A 16892-nucleotide genomic window follows, 5' to 3' on the forward strand; every position below is an offset into this window, starting at 1 on the left:
CCTGATTTTTACATTTTAACTCACACTGCTGTCAGATGCTTTATTCCTTAATGTGGAATAAGATAATAATCTCATTTGTTGAGCTAGTCACTTAAGAATTTAAATTAAAGACATGTAAGCAATTGCAGTGTGCTCAAAGGCTGTCTCTTCCAACAAATTCTTTTCTATTTCATTGCATAAATTACCCTTAATTATGAAGTATGCAGTCCAGCCCTTGTAATAATCTGTATTCCAAGTGCATTTGAAATCCTGTAGCAGATCTCGTGCTTACGGTCAGCATTTCATTTCAGCAGCACAAAACTGCTGCAGAGGAATTGCCTAAGCCCTTTCTATTAGCATTCATTTTCCTCTCTCCTCAATCCCATTGAAAATAAAGACCATAAAATTGCTCTGTAGATGTGAGCACATCCCTGTGCCCCCCAGGCTCTGCTGGTTTCCTGCTGCTGCTCCCAGGCTTGGTTTTGCTGCCCGGAGCCAGCCAGGTCCAGCGGGGCAGGACGAGGATGCTGAGCTGGAACTTCTTTTGGAAACTTGGAAGTTCTTTGTGAAACTTGGAAGTTCTTTTTAAACTCGGTGTTTCCAGGAGCTGAGGGTGCCTGAGCCAGCAGAGGCAGGGCTGCTGCCCCCCTGCCTTCCCTCCTCCTCCTCTCGTGTTTCTCTCTTTGGCTCAGTCCCGTTCTGCTGCAGAGCTCGGGGCTGGAGCTGGCCTCCAGCTCACAGTGCTGCCCATTGCTGCCAGGGGCTTTTTGTCATTTTATCTTTTTTATCGTGCTGTGTAATTCAAAACGCTAGTCAGAGACGGTCCAGTGTTGAGTAATAAAACCATCTAATGAGGCATTAAACTATTTTTATTATTTTTAAATCCTTTGAACACAAAAGTTCAAGAAAGTTGAAGTCCATGGAATATCCTCAGGTTCCCACTGTGGCACAGAGTTGTTTCCTTCTCCCCCACTTCATTCCCATGTGGATTTGCTGCTTTTTGGTGTAATTTTGGTGACATTGTTCACTCTGATTCTCAGAAACCACCTCCTTCCCATCTGTGAGCTGCTTGGAGATGCCTTTTTAAGTGACCTCTTTTCTTTCAGTATTTTTCCCCAGTTCATTTTTAGTAACTGCAGTGCCTGGGCAGGGGACTGAGGGGCAGCCACAAAGGAACAACAGGGAAAACCAAAATCTCTGCAATTAGAAAAAAAATTTAAAAAAAAAAAAAATCACTTCTGTGGCTTCCTGTTTTCTGAGCTGACTGCTTTGAGAATTGGTTGCCAGAAGTTTGTTTCTGAATTTTTTTTTTTTTTCATTAAAAAAAAAAGTATTCCACAAATCCACAGTTGGAGTTATAGAAAGATATTGAAACAGGAAATTGCTTTTTTAATTACTTAAATTAAATAACAGCACTTGAGGAGTGACTTTGGAAGTGTAGTAATTACTTCTTTTACTACAGCTATTTTAAGGTAATTTATTTTACAATTTTTATTTGTGAATGTTCTGCAGTAGCTACCAGGCACCAGTTTTCCAGTCTAGGAAGGTCTGTACATTTGACAGCAGTTTCTGAAACTGATATGTTTATAAATTGTATTATGGATAAACAGAAACTGGATTTTCAAAACCAGTCTTCCACGACCAACAGCTTTTTGGGAACTAGGGCTGATTTTCAGCTAGATAGTTGAAATTTGTTTTAGTCCAGAAAAGCAGGGTAATTATCATAAGAAAGGATAAAAAACTAGAAATGTATTTGTACTAACTTGGTAGTTGTGTTTATTGCAAAATTGATTCAGTGATACCATAAATGGACATAGTAAATATAAATTACATTGTTGGCTTTTGGAGTTACTTAATGTATCTAATAGTAAGTTTTGCTTTTTAATAGTCAAAAGAAAGTGACACTGGCATGTGTTTTGTTACTCTTTATTGTGGTTTGTTTTTGGGGTTTTTTTTGAGGATTGAACAGATATTTTTACGTTGAACCCTAAAAGTGATTTTTCTTCTCCTCCTCTTTACAGCCAGATGCTCGGAAGAAAATCCACGTGCAAAGCCAAGGTGAGAGCTCGGAACAGCTGAGATGCTGAGCTTGGTGCCCCTCTGTGCACCTGCCCAGCAGGAGGCAGATGGCTCCAAAGGCTGCAGGGGTTTTGAGGGTGAATATTGAATTTCTGGAGCCCCAAATCCCTTCAAATGCTCCAAGCTGAGTTCTGACCCAGTGAGAGCCAAGCACCTCACCCGAGGTCCCTCCCTTGGTGAGCAGCCCAGGGAACACAAGGCGGTATTTTAGGTGTGATGACTTCATTTCCTAATTTACTTACTTAAAAAGAACTCTCTGTGGATTCCAAAACTCATTCCATTTTGTGTATTTCACTTTCAAAGGAAGTCACATTCTTTTCCAGACTGTGCTCTTGAAATTATCATTGTGAAGTCTGTTTAGTTTGTATTTGAGTCTCTTGGGAGGTAATAGTTAAATAAGTGATTAAATAAATTAATAAAATAGTTTCTTCATTAAAATAATTAATCTTTAACATAAGGAAAAACAAATACATTAATATTCAGGGCATATTAATATTTGATTTGTGCATAAATTTAATTTGCTTCCTTTTCTATTGAGGGCTCTGGGTCGTGGCTGCCCTGGGTCACTTTGGAATAATGTGCTCCCTCGGGTGCTGTGTAGTTTTGCCCCCTGTGTGGTTGTAGAAGGCCACATTCAGCAGGGCTGTGCTGCTGCAGAAGTCAAGCCCTGGGTGACTGTGCAGAACCCCCAGTGGATTTCAGGCTGCAGTCCTGGAAGGGTTGCACAGGCAGCCTGGCACTGCAGAGGGCAGGGCAGGCTTGGCAGAAATGTTGCTCTTTTTTCACTTCAAAAAGCCTTCAGGAGCCACAGCTCAGCCATCCAGGGCACATTTAACCTGGGAATCTTTTTTTTTTTGACACAGGAATTAAGACTACACCCAGTGAAACATTTGATTGGTACAGATTCCTACAAAATGCAGGTAAAACTCATTTTTTCCCTTTGTTTACTGTGTTTGTTCCTAATAGGTGTCAAGGATGAAAGAAACTTAGAATCAGAGTTTGACTAATTATGTAATAAAGTGCCTTCATGCTATGGGAAATGGCAGAACATCAATCAGATGAGTCTGGGTCATCCAGAACCCAGAGTGCCTCTGAATTTCTGTCTGGCCAGAGCTGCACCAGCTGTGCTCCAGCTGTGGGGAGTGTCCCTAAAGGTTTGTCTGGAGCCCAGCACCCATCCCTGGGCTTCAGTGAGCCCAGCTGGGGCTGCCTGCAGCAGGGCAGAGGGGAAACCACTGGAAATGCATCACCATGGGAAGGAATGCTGATGTCTGACTCAGTTCAGAAGGCTGAATGATGTCTTTGTTAGACCTATGGCTAAAATACATTAATATACTATATAAAAAGGAAGAGACTAAAACTACACACTGCTTTCTCTGACTCTAACACAACTCGTGCCCCTCTCTGAGCCCAGCCCCAGGTGGGTTGGATTGGCCACCAGGCTCAAACAATCCTCACCAGAATCCAACCAAGCATCATCCCAGGGAAACAATTCTCCAAACACATTCCAATGGGAAAAACAAGGAGCAGAAATAGAAATTGTTTTTACTTTTATTTCTCTCTGTGCTCCTCTATGAAAAATCCTGAGAGAGAGAGAAACGTGCTTGCCACAAGGAACAAGTGCTGCAGTTTGATTTTTTGGTCTGGAGCTGTCTGCTGCCACCAGGGCAGGGAAGGCAGGTGACCTAATTCTGAGCCACCTGATCTTGGCAATGCTTTAATCACTTCATCTTTCCCCAAAAGAGTGATTTATAGGCGTTTTACCCTGGTAAAAACGTTTCAATTTTACATTCATCAGCCTGATCTCTGGTAGTACAGCTGTTCCCTCTGCTGCAGATGAATCCTCACCAGTCAGTGGCATTATCACATCAGGAAATGTGTGCCATTAGTCAAAGCCAGTGTCAGTTTTAAACTGAGCATTGTGAGCTTATTTTGTTCTCAGTAAATCACAGCCCACAAGCACAGTGCCACTAAGATTAATAATTTTCTGAAGTGAAATGATTTGTCGCTTGCTAGCACAGCCTTAGTGTTGATTTGATCTCTTGTCCAACCATTTTGTGATTAAATGAGCAATCAACAGATTGAGGAGGGGGAAGCTCCCCCTAAAGTGAATTTCTAATATATTAGAGACTGGTTTTTGCCTAATGTGTACTAATGCAAAAGTACAAAATAATTCATAATGTACATGAAAAGCAAACTAAAATGTGACTCTAACATCTGTGCCTTATTAAATAATAACTTGAAAACTGGCATCAGATTATTCAGTGTTGTTTTTATGACTGTTTCATCTCATTTATCTTCTCTGCCTGGTACCCATGTCCATCTCTGGTGGCAGCCCAGAATTTCCACTTCTTTTAATACTGCACAAGGAGTCAGGCTTTTTGGCTGTACCTTTGTGCTTTCCAGGGATTAATTAGGAGTTCTCAGTGAATTGCTTTTTTCTGGGCATTTGCAGCTCTAAAATGTTTAAAATTCTACTAAACTTGGAGCAATCAGAAGAAAACTCTCAACACCAGGAGGCAGTTTTGCTCAGGAGGATGTGATTTTGGCAGTGTGGGCTTGCACAATGTGAAAAGACTTGAAAAGACCCCGAGCTTTAATGCAGGTGAAGCTGTCCAGTCTCCTTCAGCTCATGGCATTTGTGAGCTTTTCTTTTTAAAGACTTTTTCATGAACTTCTGTTCCATGTCTGAGGGCACTTGGTGATGTTTTGGGGAGAAATATTTCTCCAGGTAACCCTTGCCTGTGTCTTTAGCAGAACCCTTGGGCATTTGTCAAATTCAGGATTCCAGGACAGAATGCAAAGGAACAGCACACAGGTTTTAATTCATCTGAGGCATCACTGTTAAATAACCTTTGGTGTTGAGGGTGCCAAACTATTCTCTCTAATGAATTCTTCCAGACTTTTCTCCACAGAACAGACTTCTTAGGAATATTCTTTGTACTGATGTTTCTTTTCAGTCAGAGGAAACATTTACTCACTTTAAATATGCACCAATACATAAACATCCTCTTTAAATCAATGTAATGGATTCAAAAAGAATTGAATGGTAGCTTTAAGTGAGTGGCAGAATGCACCAAGTGCATTTTATGGTGGGAGATTTCCAGCCCCCAAATTTGAATGGTATTAAACCAAAGTCTAAGGAATCCCAGCTTTCTGTGCACTCCATGTGACAGTTTGAGTGCTGATGTAAATAGCAATTGCCTGGCACAAACAGGAGCAGTGCTGTGAAGGGTTTTTGTTGTCATTATTATTATGGGTGCAGTACAATCTCAGTACAAAAATCATGGAATTCGTATTTTTTCATAGTCTCAGACCAGAGAGAGTCCAGAGGTGATGGTGTGGGGTTACTGCTGGCTCCTAGCTGCACTATCTCCAGGGGCTGGCTAGCAGCATCCACTGGCTAAATCTACAAAATAAAAAGGGGCTTTTAGAGTTAATTTGCATCGTGGTTAACAGTCAGCTTCACAGTTTGTCTTCTGTGGATGGGAGAGTGTGAGCAGCAGCAGCCAAAGCACAGAGCTGCAGCAAGTGCAGGTTTCAGCTCAGCCTGCAGCAGCACAGCATCTCCAGCCTCTGGGAACTCGGCCTGTTTAAGGGAGTTCTGCTGCCTGTGGCAGCCTGGAGAGCACACCAGATGATCAAACTGCTTTTCTCTGCCCCTGCCTTGCAGGGATCTATATACAGCACAATCCATTTGGCTAGAGCAGTTTTAGAAGCCCTATCTATAGACTTGAGAGCCAGCGCGGTTCAGCCTGGTGCTGGAGACTGACAGAACATGACAAGACAGTTTAGGAGATGAGAAACCTCAGAGTGATCTTCTCACACAGCTCAAGGCTGGGGCAGGGCAGCTTCTGATCACAGACAGGCCTGAAGGCATCACTGCAGGATGAAAAGCTCCTTTTGATCACAGTGGAATGGGGCTGGAGATACAGACCCCAATAAACATCATGTGATGAGAAGATGGAGATAACAAAGGCTGCACTAAAATCTGAGAAATCTTTGTTTAGCCAACAGGCAGGACTTAAAGCTGCTCTCATGGAGGTGTGGAACCATAGGGTCACATGCTTATTGCAGCAGCAAATAGAACATGCAATATGCTCTTGTAGTTTGATTTTTCAACTCTGTAATTTCTGCTTTGTGGCAGGGCTGTTCTCCGAGCTTGAGAAGTTTACATAAACTGCCATGACACAGGCAGGCTTTTACTGAGGCATTAGATTTTCCTAAAGCTATTCTGGAAAGAGAGGCCCACGTAAGAAAAACTGAACAGTAAAAGTTTGTGCACTTACACAGCTGAGTGTAGTAAAAACTATATGATAGCAGCAATAAAGTGAGTTCCCAAACTAATCTGAAACTGCAGAGCTTTTTTGTTGTCTGATCTGTTAGAAATAATGAGAAACAGGGGAGAGGAGAATTGATTGAGAATTTTGCAGTCCAATTTTTCTGGATCAGTAGCCTGTCCCTGGAAGTTTGCAGGTTCATTTAACTTCTGTCTTCACCAACACAGCAGCAGCCCCAGCAGTGATTCCCTCCTGGGTGTGACAGCAGTGGGAACATTGGGGTAAAGTTATTGCAGCCTGGAGAAGAGGAGGCTTAGGGGGGACCTCATTGCTCCCCAAAACTCCCTGAAGGGAGGCTGCAGGCAGGTGGGGTCGGTACAGGTTGGATATCAGGAAAAATTGTTCACAGAAAGAATAACAATGGAATTGTCTTCCCAGGGAGGTGGTGGAATCACATCTCTGGATGTGTTTAAAAAAAGACTGGACATGGCACGTGGTGCTACAGTCTGTTGGGGTGTCAGGGCATGGGTTGGACTTGATGATCTCAGAGATCTCTTCCAGCCTCATCATTCTGTGATTATTCTGTGATTCTGTGACCTGTAGGGAGCAGGCTGCTTGGTGAGGTGCCATGGCACAGTAACAAGTGCCTGGGACCTGAACAATCTGTTTGAGATGCCTGATGAGGGCTGGCTGGGTTCCTGTGGCAGCAGTGCCTGGGCTGTGCTCAGAGGGCAGGAGGAGATGCTGCTGCTGCTGCTGCTGCTGCTGCTGCTGCTGCTGCTGCTGCTGCTGCACAGGCTGCAAGTGGCTGCTCCAAGCTGGGCTTGGAGCTGAGCTGCAGAGAAAAACCCAAATCCAGGAGCCAGGGCACTGCAAGAGCTCAGGGCGGGTGTTTCTGCAGTGTGCAGGGAGATGAACTTAAGAAAAGCCACGAATGGAAAGATTTAGAGTATCAAAGGTTCGTGCTGCAGTTGGACAAATTTATCTGTTTCATGCTCAAGAATATAAAATCCTTGTCTTAAAGACTGAAACCTCAGCCATAAACCTGTGGATTTGCTTTTTGAGGACAGCAGTCAATGCTTTCAGATGCTCAGGAGGTGGATAAATGAAATATTTTCAAGAGGAGTAAAAGACCTGCCGTGCTTCAAAGTGACCAGGAAAGAAAATAAGGTTATTTCCACTCACCATCTCATCACGGCTTAGATTTTGTTTCTGAACAAAACCAGAAATGGACAAATAATCCTAAATAATGTGGACTTGGTGTTGTTCTCTGAAGGTCTATAGAAAACAACAGTGAACTTGAAATCAGGGCTTGGAAAATTAATTTTTAAATCTTCTTCTTTACCTCTCAGCAAGCTAATGCTTGGTATTACTCATTCACTTCCAGGCCTGCAGCTTTCAGTAAGATTAAAGATTTTCAGTAATACATTTATTTTTATTGTGCACCTATGACTGCTGCATTTTTTTTCCCCTGATAGTACCTGGAGGGATGGAGTTAAATGAATCTACACTTTCAAAATCTCTTTAGATAACACTTGTATTTATTCCTGCCTTCTTTAGAAAAACAGTGTCCCTGCTGAAGCTTCAGAAATTATTCAGGCTTTTGTGTTTGCTGCCTGTGCTCGTGTTCTGGTTTTTATAATGGCCCAAGTGTGGAGTGTCACTGTGTCAGAATCCTGTTCTGCCCAGCAACAACAGTAGGGCCAAGGAGGTGGCACCAAGAGAAGGTGGCACCAACAGGAGGTGGCACCAAGAGGGGATGGCACCAAGAGGAGATGGCATCAAGAGAAGGTGGCACCAAGAGGGGATGGCACCAAGAGGAGGTGGCCTCAGGGTGTGCCAGGGGAGCATTAGACTGGGGAGCAGGAAGAACTCCTTCCCCCTGGGGGTGTCAGGGGTGGCACAGCTGCCAGGGCACCAGGGCAGTGGTGCTTTGGGCTGCCTGCAGGGATTTTGAGGATGCGTGGGTGAGTGGTGCCCTTGGCTGGGTTGGTTGCAGTAATGATCACTTTCCATAATCCACTCTTTACTGCTTTTACCACTGTAAGTGCTCACTCAGGAACAATTTGGAGTGCTCAGGGTTTGTGCCTGCTTCCCTGATGATTTTTCCAATTTGTCCCAGGCATTCCTACAGACACAGGCAGTGTGCACCTCTTCCTTCTGGTGTGTGGGCTCCGGAGAGTCAAAGACCCTCTGTACTTAGTGGAAGCTTTCTCAGGTGAGTACTGGCTTCTTGAATATTCTTCTTTGTCACTCAGTGCATTCTTTTAACGTTTGAAGTTTGGCATGAGCTGTTTTATTTATTGCAGGAAACATCATCATATACTTACATTTGAAAGGAGAAATTCTAGTGTAACCATTGATCTGTTCAATTCATTATTTCTGTGCTGTGGCTTTTCCATCCTGCTGGGAATGACAGAGCATTCCAATCAAAGCAATATTTGATGGTTTTGCTTGCTGAGAAAACTGTTTTGCTGTTACATGCAATATTGATGGAAGACAAAAGAAAAGATCATCTACTTCAAAATAACTTTTTTATCTTGCTGTCCCGTGGCTGCTACATTGATTTGCATGTGTGCTAATTAATGCCATTGAAGCTGCAAACAAATTTTCCCACCCATTGTTCTGGCTCAGTGCTCAGACTGGGCTGAAGTTTCCTCCTAAAAAGGGAATTTTTTTCCAGGCTCTGCTTGTGTCTGTAAGAGACTTGAGCATTCTGAGCTGGAAATTCAGCCTGCACTATTCAGCTGACTTTTGTAACCCTTGAAGCCTCGTGCTGCTGAGTAACAAATGCAGCTGGGAGTGAGCTGCACTGGTTTGTTCTGGGATTCAAAGAGCAGCAGATATCTCTTGTGCATATTAGAGTGATGATGGTAATGGCTGCAGTTACCTCCACATGTTCCTTTACACAGGAAAATATTCAAGTAATTTTGGCTTAGTGGCCATGATCAGTGCATTATACAGAGCATTGTTCTCTTGAGTGATTCAAAATTAATATCTGAGCTTAGTTAAATAACCCTTGAGTCAGAAGAGATTGCATGAAGCAGAAAGGCTAAATACTAACTTTCAGATATGCTAATATTTGAATTCTGAGGAGTAACGTGAGGGCTGAGCATGGAATCTGGTGCACATCCAGTTTTTAAAGTAGCAATACAATATTTGTCTAATTCTTCTTTAATCATGGAGCTATTTATACTGATTTAAAAACTAATAATTTTTATTAATAAAACAGTTTTGTCTTCTGTTGCAGACTGGCACAGAGAGGATCCCAGTGTCCATCTGGGCATTATTGGGCCTGCAGTAAGTAATTTTTATTTCTAATTATTTCCATTTACCTCATCTGAGACACCTCAGCTCTGTTCCAAAGGGAACCTAGGTCAGAAGATTTCTGTTGGAGACAAGAGCTCCAAAGCCAGGCCTTGGAAAGGCTGTTCCCACAGCTCTGGGCTGTGGAAGTGGTTCAGTGGCCAGAACTGGCAGCAAAGGGGCTCCTGCAGTGCAGAGGGAGCAGCTCCCAGGCTCATCCAGGCAGCCCAGCTCTGCTCCTCACTGCTTCCATCCATCACAGCAGGGACTTCTGAACAGAAAAACCACCAAAATACTTGGATTTGATTCTTGGCTGCTGTTGTTACACCTGTGGGGTTTTAGATACAAACTACTAAAATGTGTACTTTGGCAAATGAAATACTAGCAATGCCCATTTCAATGGGAATAACTTAGAGATGAGGCAGTCACAAGTTTTGAGAGGCAGCAGTCACCATCTGGGAGGATTTTGTTATCCCTGTTCTCCCTTCTTGTTCACGTGGAGCCTGGGCTGGTCCCCTCCCATCTGGGCTGGTGCCATTTCTGGCTTCCTGCACAATTAACAGCAGGGGCACAACCATGGGCAGGTTCTGTCTGACAGCAGCAGCAAGGACAGGGCTGGAGCTCACAAACCCAGCTCCTCTTCCACGAGCATCTCAGAGCACTAAAGCCTGCCAGAAACAGGTTTTTTAATACACCCCCATCTCAGAACAACCCTAAAGTTGGTACCTCTGTCCTGATTCTTTGCTTCTGTGTGCTGCCTTTATGCTAAAGTTACAATTGCAGGGCTTTAGAGAAGGAAATTGGTGTTCTCCATGGAGCTCCTGCAGCACAGGGCTTGCAAAGCAGCCTGAAGCCTTGGCTCCAGCTGGGAGAAGGAGCTGTGGCAGGTGAAACAAGCTCTCACTGCTGCTTGAAGGGCACTGAAAGCTTCCCTGCTCCATCTGCCTGATGTGTTCCCTCTGCTCAGCCTCATCTCTGATCCCTCTCCACGTCAGGCCTGAAAACTTGCAGGCAATTTGCTTTATAAAAAAAACAAATACACTCTCAATAGGCAAATAAGAACAATTTCTCTGTTTTCTCATTCAGTTTTATTCTTTGCAAATTTGGGGACATAGGATCTTATTGTTAAAAGCTGTTTTTATGTTTTTATTTCATCTGGGCTTTTTCCACGCTAATACACAAAATGATTTGGAAGTGAACTGGTGTGGAAGGCAAATCTAGAGCAGGTGTAATGAAGCTGTGCTTTAGAATCCAAAGATGCACTTGCTGCCTCCAGTGAGGATTTTATAAACATTTTAGTTGTCTTTTTAAATTTGCTTCACTTTCTCATAAGCTAATGTCTTTACAGGCCAGAAATAACCCAGTGGCAGTGCACAGGCTGGATCAAGGGCTGAACCTCCTTAAAACACTTTTGAGCATATTTCTCTCATGGAACTAAAATATTGCTAAAGAAAAAAAATACATCTCATCTCTATTGGTATTTAGCTGTACTCTTCTTATTCATGTTGCTTCTCAAACCACAAAAATCTTAAGAAAATCAGTGCCACCATCTATGAAGCATGTAATTTTTATTGTGAATATTAAAAACTCATACAGTAAGATTATATTAATTAAGAAGAGAAAGAACAAAGGCCCACTCTATTTTCTGCTTTACTTCCATGAGATGATATATTTGCTGCCATAAGATTATATACTATTCCCTGGATTTTCTATGCATGATTGTCTCAAATGGTGCAATCGAGGTAATGTTGCAGGATTGAGGCCTGTGTTATGTAAAATTTTCACCATTTGTCTCCACTTCCAGTTTTCCTTTTGTTCATTTCTATAATGAAATTTGGAACAGCAGCTAATTTTCAGCAGCTCCATACTCCAAGAATAGGAGCTTATGAAACTTAAAAAAAGAAGTTAAGGCCACAAAACTTTAAAGTTTTATTTAAAGCATTCATCTCCTGGGTAACCTCTCAGAGCTTTTTTGGGGTTTTTTTAGGCAGTACAGAACATTGCTCCATCCCTGGAATGTGGGGTCACCTGCTGCTGGGAATGAAGGGAATTCCTTTCCCAGTGGTGCTGCCAAAAGCTCAGAAACCTGGGAAACTGAGGAAGTTCTCCCTCTCCACTTTGAGTAACTCTGCAGATTCCTCAAGCAGTGATGCTCTGACAGAATCCCAAATGTACTGAGACCTGTTTTCCCCTGCAAAGTCTGGAGTCTCAGCACTATAAAACGTTTCAGTCTGAGTTCATATTTATATGGCAGCATTTGAAAGTTTTGTTTACAGAAGATTTGCTGGGTTTTGATCACGGTGGGCTCTGTGCCAGCAGGCCCCTTCCTCTGGTGCAGCATTTGATCTGTGAGTTCCTGCACTGTCCAACACGCCTGGGATGTTCCTTTTGCTGTCAGCAGAACAAAACTCCCTGCATGGCACATCTGGACCTGCCTGGGGGTGCCACAGCCCTTTCCTCGTGTCACCCCTTCTCCTGTGACAGGAACTGTCCCACAGCTCGAGCTGCTGTCCTCTGATCTCTGCCAGACTGAGAAATGTGCAGCCCTGGCAGGGCTGGGCTTCAACAAATAATTACAGGGAGCTGGGATGCTTTAACAAATGAATTACAAGGAGCTGGGATGCTTTAACAAATGAATTACAGGGAGCTGGGATGCTTTAACAAATGAATTACAGGGAGCTGGGATGTTTTACCAGATGAATTACAGGGAGCTGGGATGTTTTACCAGATGAATTACAGGGAGCTGGGATGTTTTACCAGATGAATTACAGGGAGCTGGGATGCTTTAACAAATGATGGGGAGCTGGTGAGTGCATTTGGCCTCTGTGCTGAGAAGTAACAACGTTCATGTGGTCACAAATGCTGCCTGTGGAAGAAGTGGATGCTGGAGATGTTTGGGGTGGCAGAACGTTGTTTTCAGGATGTTTTTGGGTGCCTGGATGGCAAAAAGCTGCTCTCAGGATGTGTTTGGGTGTGTGGATGGCAGAATGCTGCTCTCAGGATGGTTTTGGTTGTCAGAATGCTGCTCTCAGGATGGTCTTTGGTATCTGGGTGGCAGAGTGCTGCTCTCAAGATGGTTTTTGGTATCTGGGTGGCAGAGTGCTGCTCTCAGGATGTTTTTGGGTGCCCATGCTCAGTCCCTCAGCCAGCCTCAGGGGCTCTGGGAGCTCTCCCATGGTCCCAGTGCCCTCCCAGCTCCTGGCATTGCCAGGGTTGAGCCAGGCTGGGGCAGCCCAAGGCACTGCTGTGCCCACCCTCAGCAATGTCTGGGCTGAATTCTCACCTCAGGCCAGGATTCCTGGGGTTTTCCCCAGCAGGGTCCAGCTCCAGGCTCCTGGTGCCTGCCTGGCTGCCACTGAAGAGGGGACAGGAATTAACATCTCAGATTTTAGCAGTCACGGGCTGTAGTTCTTCTGATCCTCCTAAAGGGAAAGAACACAAGACCTTTCCCCCTGCTCATTCAATCACTTGCAACAACTCCTAGGGTTCAATGGAAGCAGAGGGTGGCTCCTCATGAGAGGAGCTCAGCATCAAAACAGAACTTTGGGGGAAAGGCTGAAAATGTATTTATGTAGAAATAGCAGTTGGGAAATTCAGTTTGAAATAGCAAAAATACTTTTTTAAGCAGTTAAGCAAGGCTTTTAGTTTGTATTCAGTAGGAATTGATTCCTTAGTGCAAGAGTGATTCACTTTAATTTTTCATTTATGAAGCCCAGTTTTCATATAATAATCAATTTTATGTTCAAAGCATACAAGCATAAAATAAAATAAATCCTGACTTTTTACCAGAAGTGTTTTCTAAAACACTTTGTGAATGTTCTCTATCTCAGAAACTGAAACAAAAACCAACAACCAAACCCAAAATATTAATATACATTAAAAAGTCATGTTATTCCCAGCAAGCTATCATGTATCAATCTAATCTAGTCAGTGAGCCTTAGTAAAAAAGCTGAGTTCTGTTCTTTGTGTCTAGCTAAGGATTTTCAAGTTCTGTTTATTTCCTTTAATCGTGCTAAATTAAAGCAGCAGACAGAGCAAAGCTTTGTAAATAAATCTGCTGCAGTGAATCACCCAGCTTAGACAGGCCTTCAACAACTGCAGCTTGTTTGACTGGGGCTGGGAATTTTGTGTTTGCTTTTTACTGGGGCTGGGAATTTTGTATTTATTATTTACTGGGGCTGGGAATTTGGTGTTTGCTTTTTACTGGGGCTGGGAATTTTGTGTTTGTTTTTTACTGGGGCTGGGAATTTTGTATTTGTTTTGTACTGAGGTTGGGAATTTGGTGTTTATTATTCTCTGGGGGTTAGACTTTTGTGTCTCTTATTTACTGGGGGTTAGAATTTTGTGTTTATTAGGTTTCCAACATCTCTTTCTGCCAGAGCACCACATTTATGTGAGTGTCTCAGTTTACATCCTGAGCTCCCTGAGGCCCATTTTCACTCAGGGAATGCAGGGACAGTGCATGGGCACATCAGTGCCCTGCCCCTCACTTACACAGCAATTGTCACACCAGGCCTTTGACACAGACCTGTCAATGATGATTTTATGATTTTAAATCTCAGCATTTAAAGTATTTTAGATTAAAAATGTGCTAAACTTTGTTTCTTTCTCTGGGTGTGTCAGACATGAGCTGCAGTGCTGAATGCTCAGTGCCACTGACCTCTGTGTGTGCTCCTGTCTAGGTTGATCCACTTTTTGCCAGTGAAGTTAAGGAGAGAGTTAAAAGGTAAGAAGTTCATGTTAAAGCTGCTGTCTGCTGCCCCTTTTTAAATGCTGTATATGCAAATGCCTGTCCAGGCACAGCCCTGTGGCACTGACAGCTCTGCTGGGATCATCATGGAACAGTCTCAGCTATCCCACGCTGAGCGTCCCAGAATAACCAGGGTGTTGGTGTTTTGGGTTAAATCCCATCTTACTGACCCTGATTTAGATTTATTATTCACAGAAGCACGGCAGGGCTGAAGGATCACCCAGTTCCACCCTCCCAGCCACGGGCAGGGCCAGCCCCGAGCCCCGTCCAGGCTTGAGCACATTGGTGTTCAGGAGCACACATAACCACGGGATATCATTATCTGCAGCTGCTTTTATTGGGAGCTCTGGGATCAGGGGTACAGCCCCAAATCTGACTCCCACATGGCTCTCGAGCTGAGCATATTTTATATTCTGTCCTTATATAACTTACATATTAATTATTAAACTTATATTGTTCTATTGTATACATTGATCTTATTCAAGCATGAATCTCTCGTGATCTCTCTCAAGCCCCTGACCACAGTTTCTCATGATTATTCTTATGATTAAACAGTAATTATATTGAATTACTAAACAATCATCACATCTAACAATTATATCATTCATCATGCACTGGCTACACAGGTGCAGTTCTAGCAAGGTACAAGCCTTCATGTACCACGGGTATTTATTTTTTCTTTCAGGGCCTACTAAGCTTAATTTTCCTTTTAACCCTAAATCCCCATGACTTTAAACCCTTTTACAATCCAGCACAAGCAGGGATGGAACGCCCAAGGGCTCTGGCAGCCTGTTGGGAGGATCCAGGGGTGCTGGGGTTGGGGGTCCCTCGGGTGCTCTCCCTGGCTGTGTTTGCTCGCAGGTTCCCCGGGGTGCACGTGCTGCAGGAGCTGCCCCAGCAGGAGCTGCACGCTGCTCTCAGGAGGAGCCTGGCCGTGCTCAACAGCTCCGTGTCCGAGGGCATGTCTGCTGCCATCCTGGAGGTACTGCCCATCCTGGCACCAGAGCCTGCCCGTCTGCAGCCACCCCCTGCCAGCCTTTGCTGGCCGTGTTTCAAACCTGGTGAAGAGAAAACGAAAGTATTTCTTTTATTCGAGTGTTAGCAATTAAGGTTTCCTTCCCTTGAACTGACAGTTTGTTATGCTTTCTCAGTTTTTAAAGGATAGAAGGTAATTTTGTCAGTCCTGCCAAATTAACAACACCGATCTGAGATGTAGAAATCATTCTGATTTACTGAGGTTGTCACCAGGCTTGATTCAACACCCACTTCCTTATAATGTTGCTAGAATGAGCTTTCATTTATTTTTACATCCTTTCAAAAAGCAATCTAAGAGCAGCATTTGGTTATTTAATTCTGAAATGATTAATGAATGAATGACACGCTGAGTTAATCCTTTTGCCATCAGTATTGAAAATTAATAACCGGTTTTATTTTATACCTGCCAAAGTAGGGCACTGCTTAGTATCAAGTGCTTTCTCAGAAAAAAATAAGTGTACTTGAAGTGGAAGTTCTTTGGGGAAATGCCTTTCATTGCTCCATTTGTTTTGGTGGGTGCTGAATGTTGGTTCATCAGGAGCTCAGAAGATCACAGAAATGATTACACCATTTGTGTTAATGAGCCTCCATTTCTGTTTCTAATGAGTTGCATTTCCAGCGTTTCCACTCATCTGAGAGTCTGAGAACACCTCTGTCTCACAGAGTGGCAGTCCCGGGCAGTGAAGCTCTGTCAGTGAAGTTCTTTCCTGGGCTGGCCAGCAGCAGGAAGGGCCATCTGCTGAGATCTTGTTCAAAAATAAGGCTGAAAACTCTGCATAAAAATCCCCTGGTCCTAGGCTGGAGAAAACAGGCTTGAGTTTGGAAATGCAACTCTCATTGTCCTCAAAGTTCAGTATTTAACAAGGTCATGAATCTGTAAACAGGATTTCAGAGCGAGATAAATATATAATAGATAAATGAGATAAATATATAATCCCATCTCGTCCAACCTGCCTGGAGGTATGGAAGAGCCAGGAGCCATCACTAATTACTCTGTCAGCTGGTTCTGAGATCTCGGAGATCTGACTGTAACTGATCTGTTTGTGTTTGGCATTTGAAGAAGAGAAAACAAAGCATTGGAGCAGACATTAAAAATGCATCTCCTCCTCGGGAGCTGTGCACGTTCCTGGGCACGGGGTGGTGGGAAGGCACCACTGAAAGGTTCCTGTGTTCCCTCTGTCCCTCCAACAACAGGGCTGGGATCCAGCACCATTCACTGGAGCTCACTCTGTGCTCTCAGGAATGTTCCAGCTGTTGTAAAAATCATTACATTCTTATGCTTTTACCAAGGAGAAGCCAATTTACCAAAAAAATGGCAGAAAAGGAAGTTGGATAGACTCTACTGTGCTGTGAGGCACAATCCAATCTTGGCCAACATGTGCAGCACTAGCAGTCTGGAGTAAAAGTCAGAGCAAATTACAAAAAAAAAAAAACCAAAAAACTAGAGGTGAAGGGATGTGTTA

General features: G+C 43.5%; 1 protein-coding gene across 1 annotated transcript in view; it reads left to right on the top strand.

Annotated features, from left to right (window-relative positions):
* The window catches only part of GLT1D1 (glycosyltransferase 1 domain containing 1), a 39528-nt gene that overhangs the window by 13761 nt on the left and 8875 nt on the right, over positions 1 to 16892 (top strand). Inside the window, exons 5-10 of the mRNA XM_021545077.3 lie at positions 2001 to 2037; positions 2922 to 2978; positions 8461 to 8556; positions 9589 to 9638; positions 14327 to 14370; positions 15256 to 15376. Of these exons, the coding sequence (XP_021400752.2) occupies positions 2001 to 2037; positions 2922 to 2978; positions 8461 to 8556; positions 9589 to 9638; positions 14327 to 14370; positions 15256 to 15376 (405 nt within the window). The remainder of the gene's footprint in view (positions 1 to 2000; positions 2038 to 2921; positions 2979 to 8460; positions 8557 to 9588; positions 9639 to 14326; positions 14371 to 15255; positions 15377 to 16892) is intronic.

Source organism: Lonchura striata, chromosome 18, assembly GCF_046129695.1.
Source record: "Lonchura striata isolate bLonStr1 chromosome 18, bLonStr1.mat, whole genome shotgun sequence".
Lineage (NCBI taxonomy): Eukaryota > Metazoa > Chordata > Aves > Passeriformes > Estrildidae > Lonchura > Lonchura striata.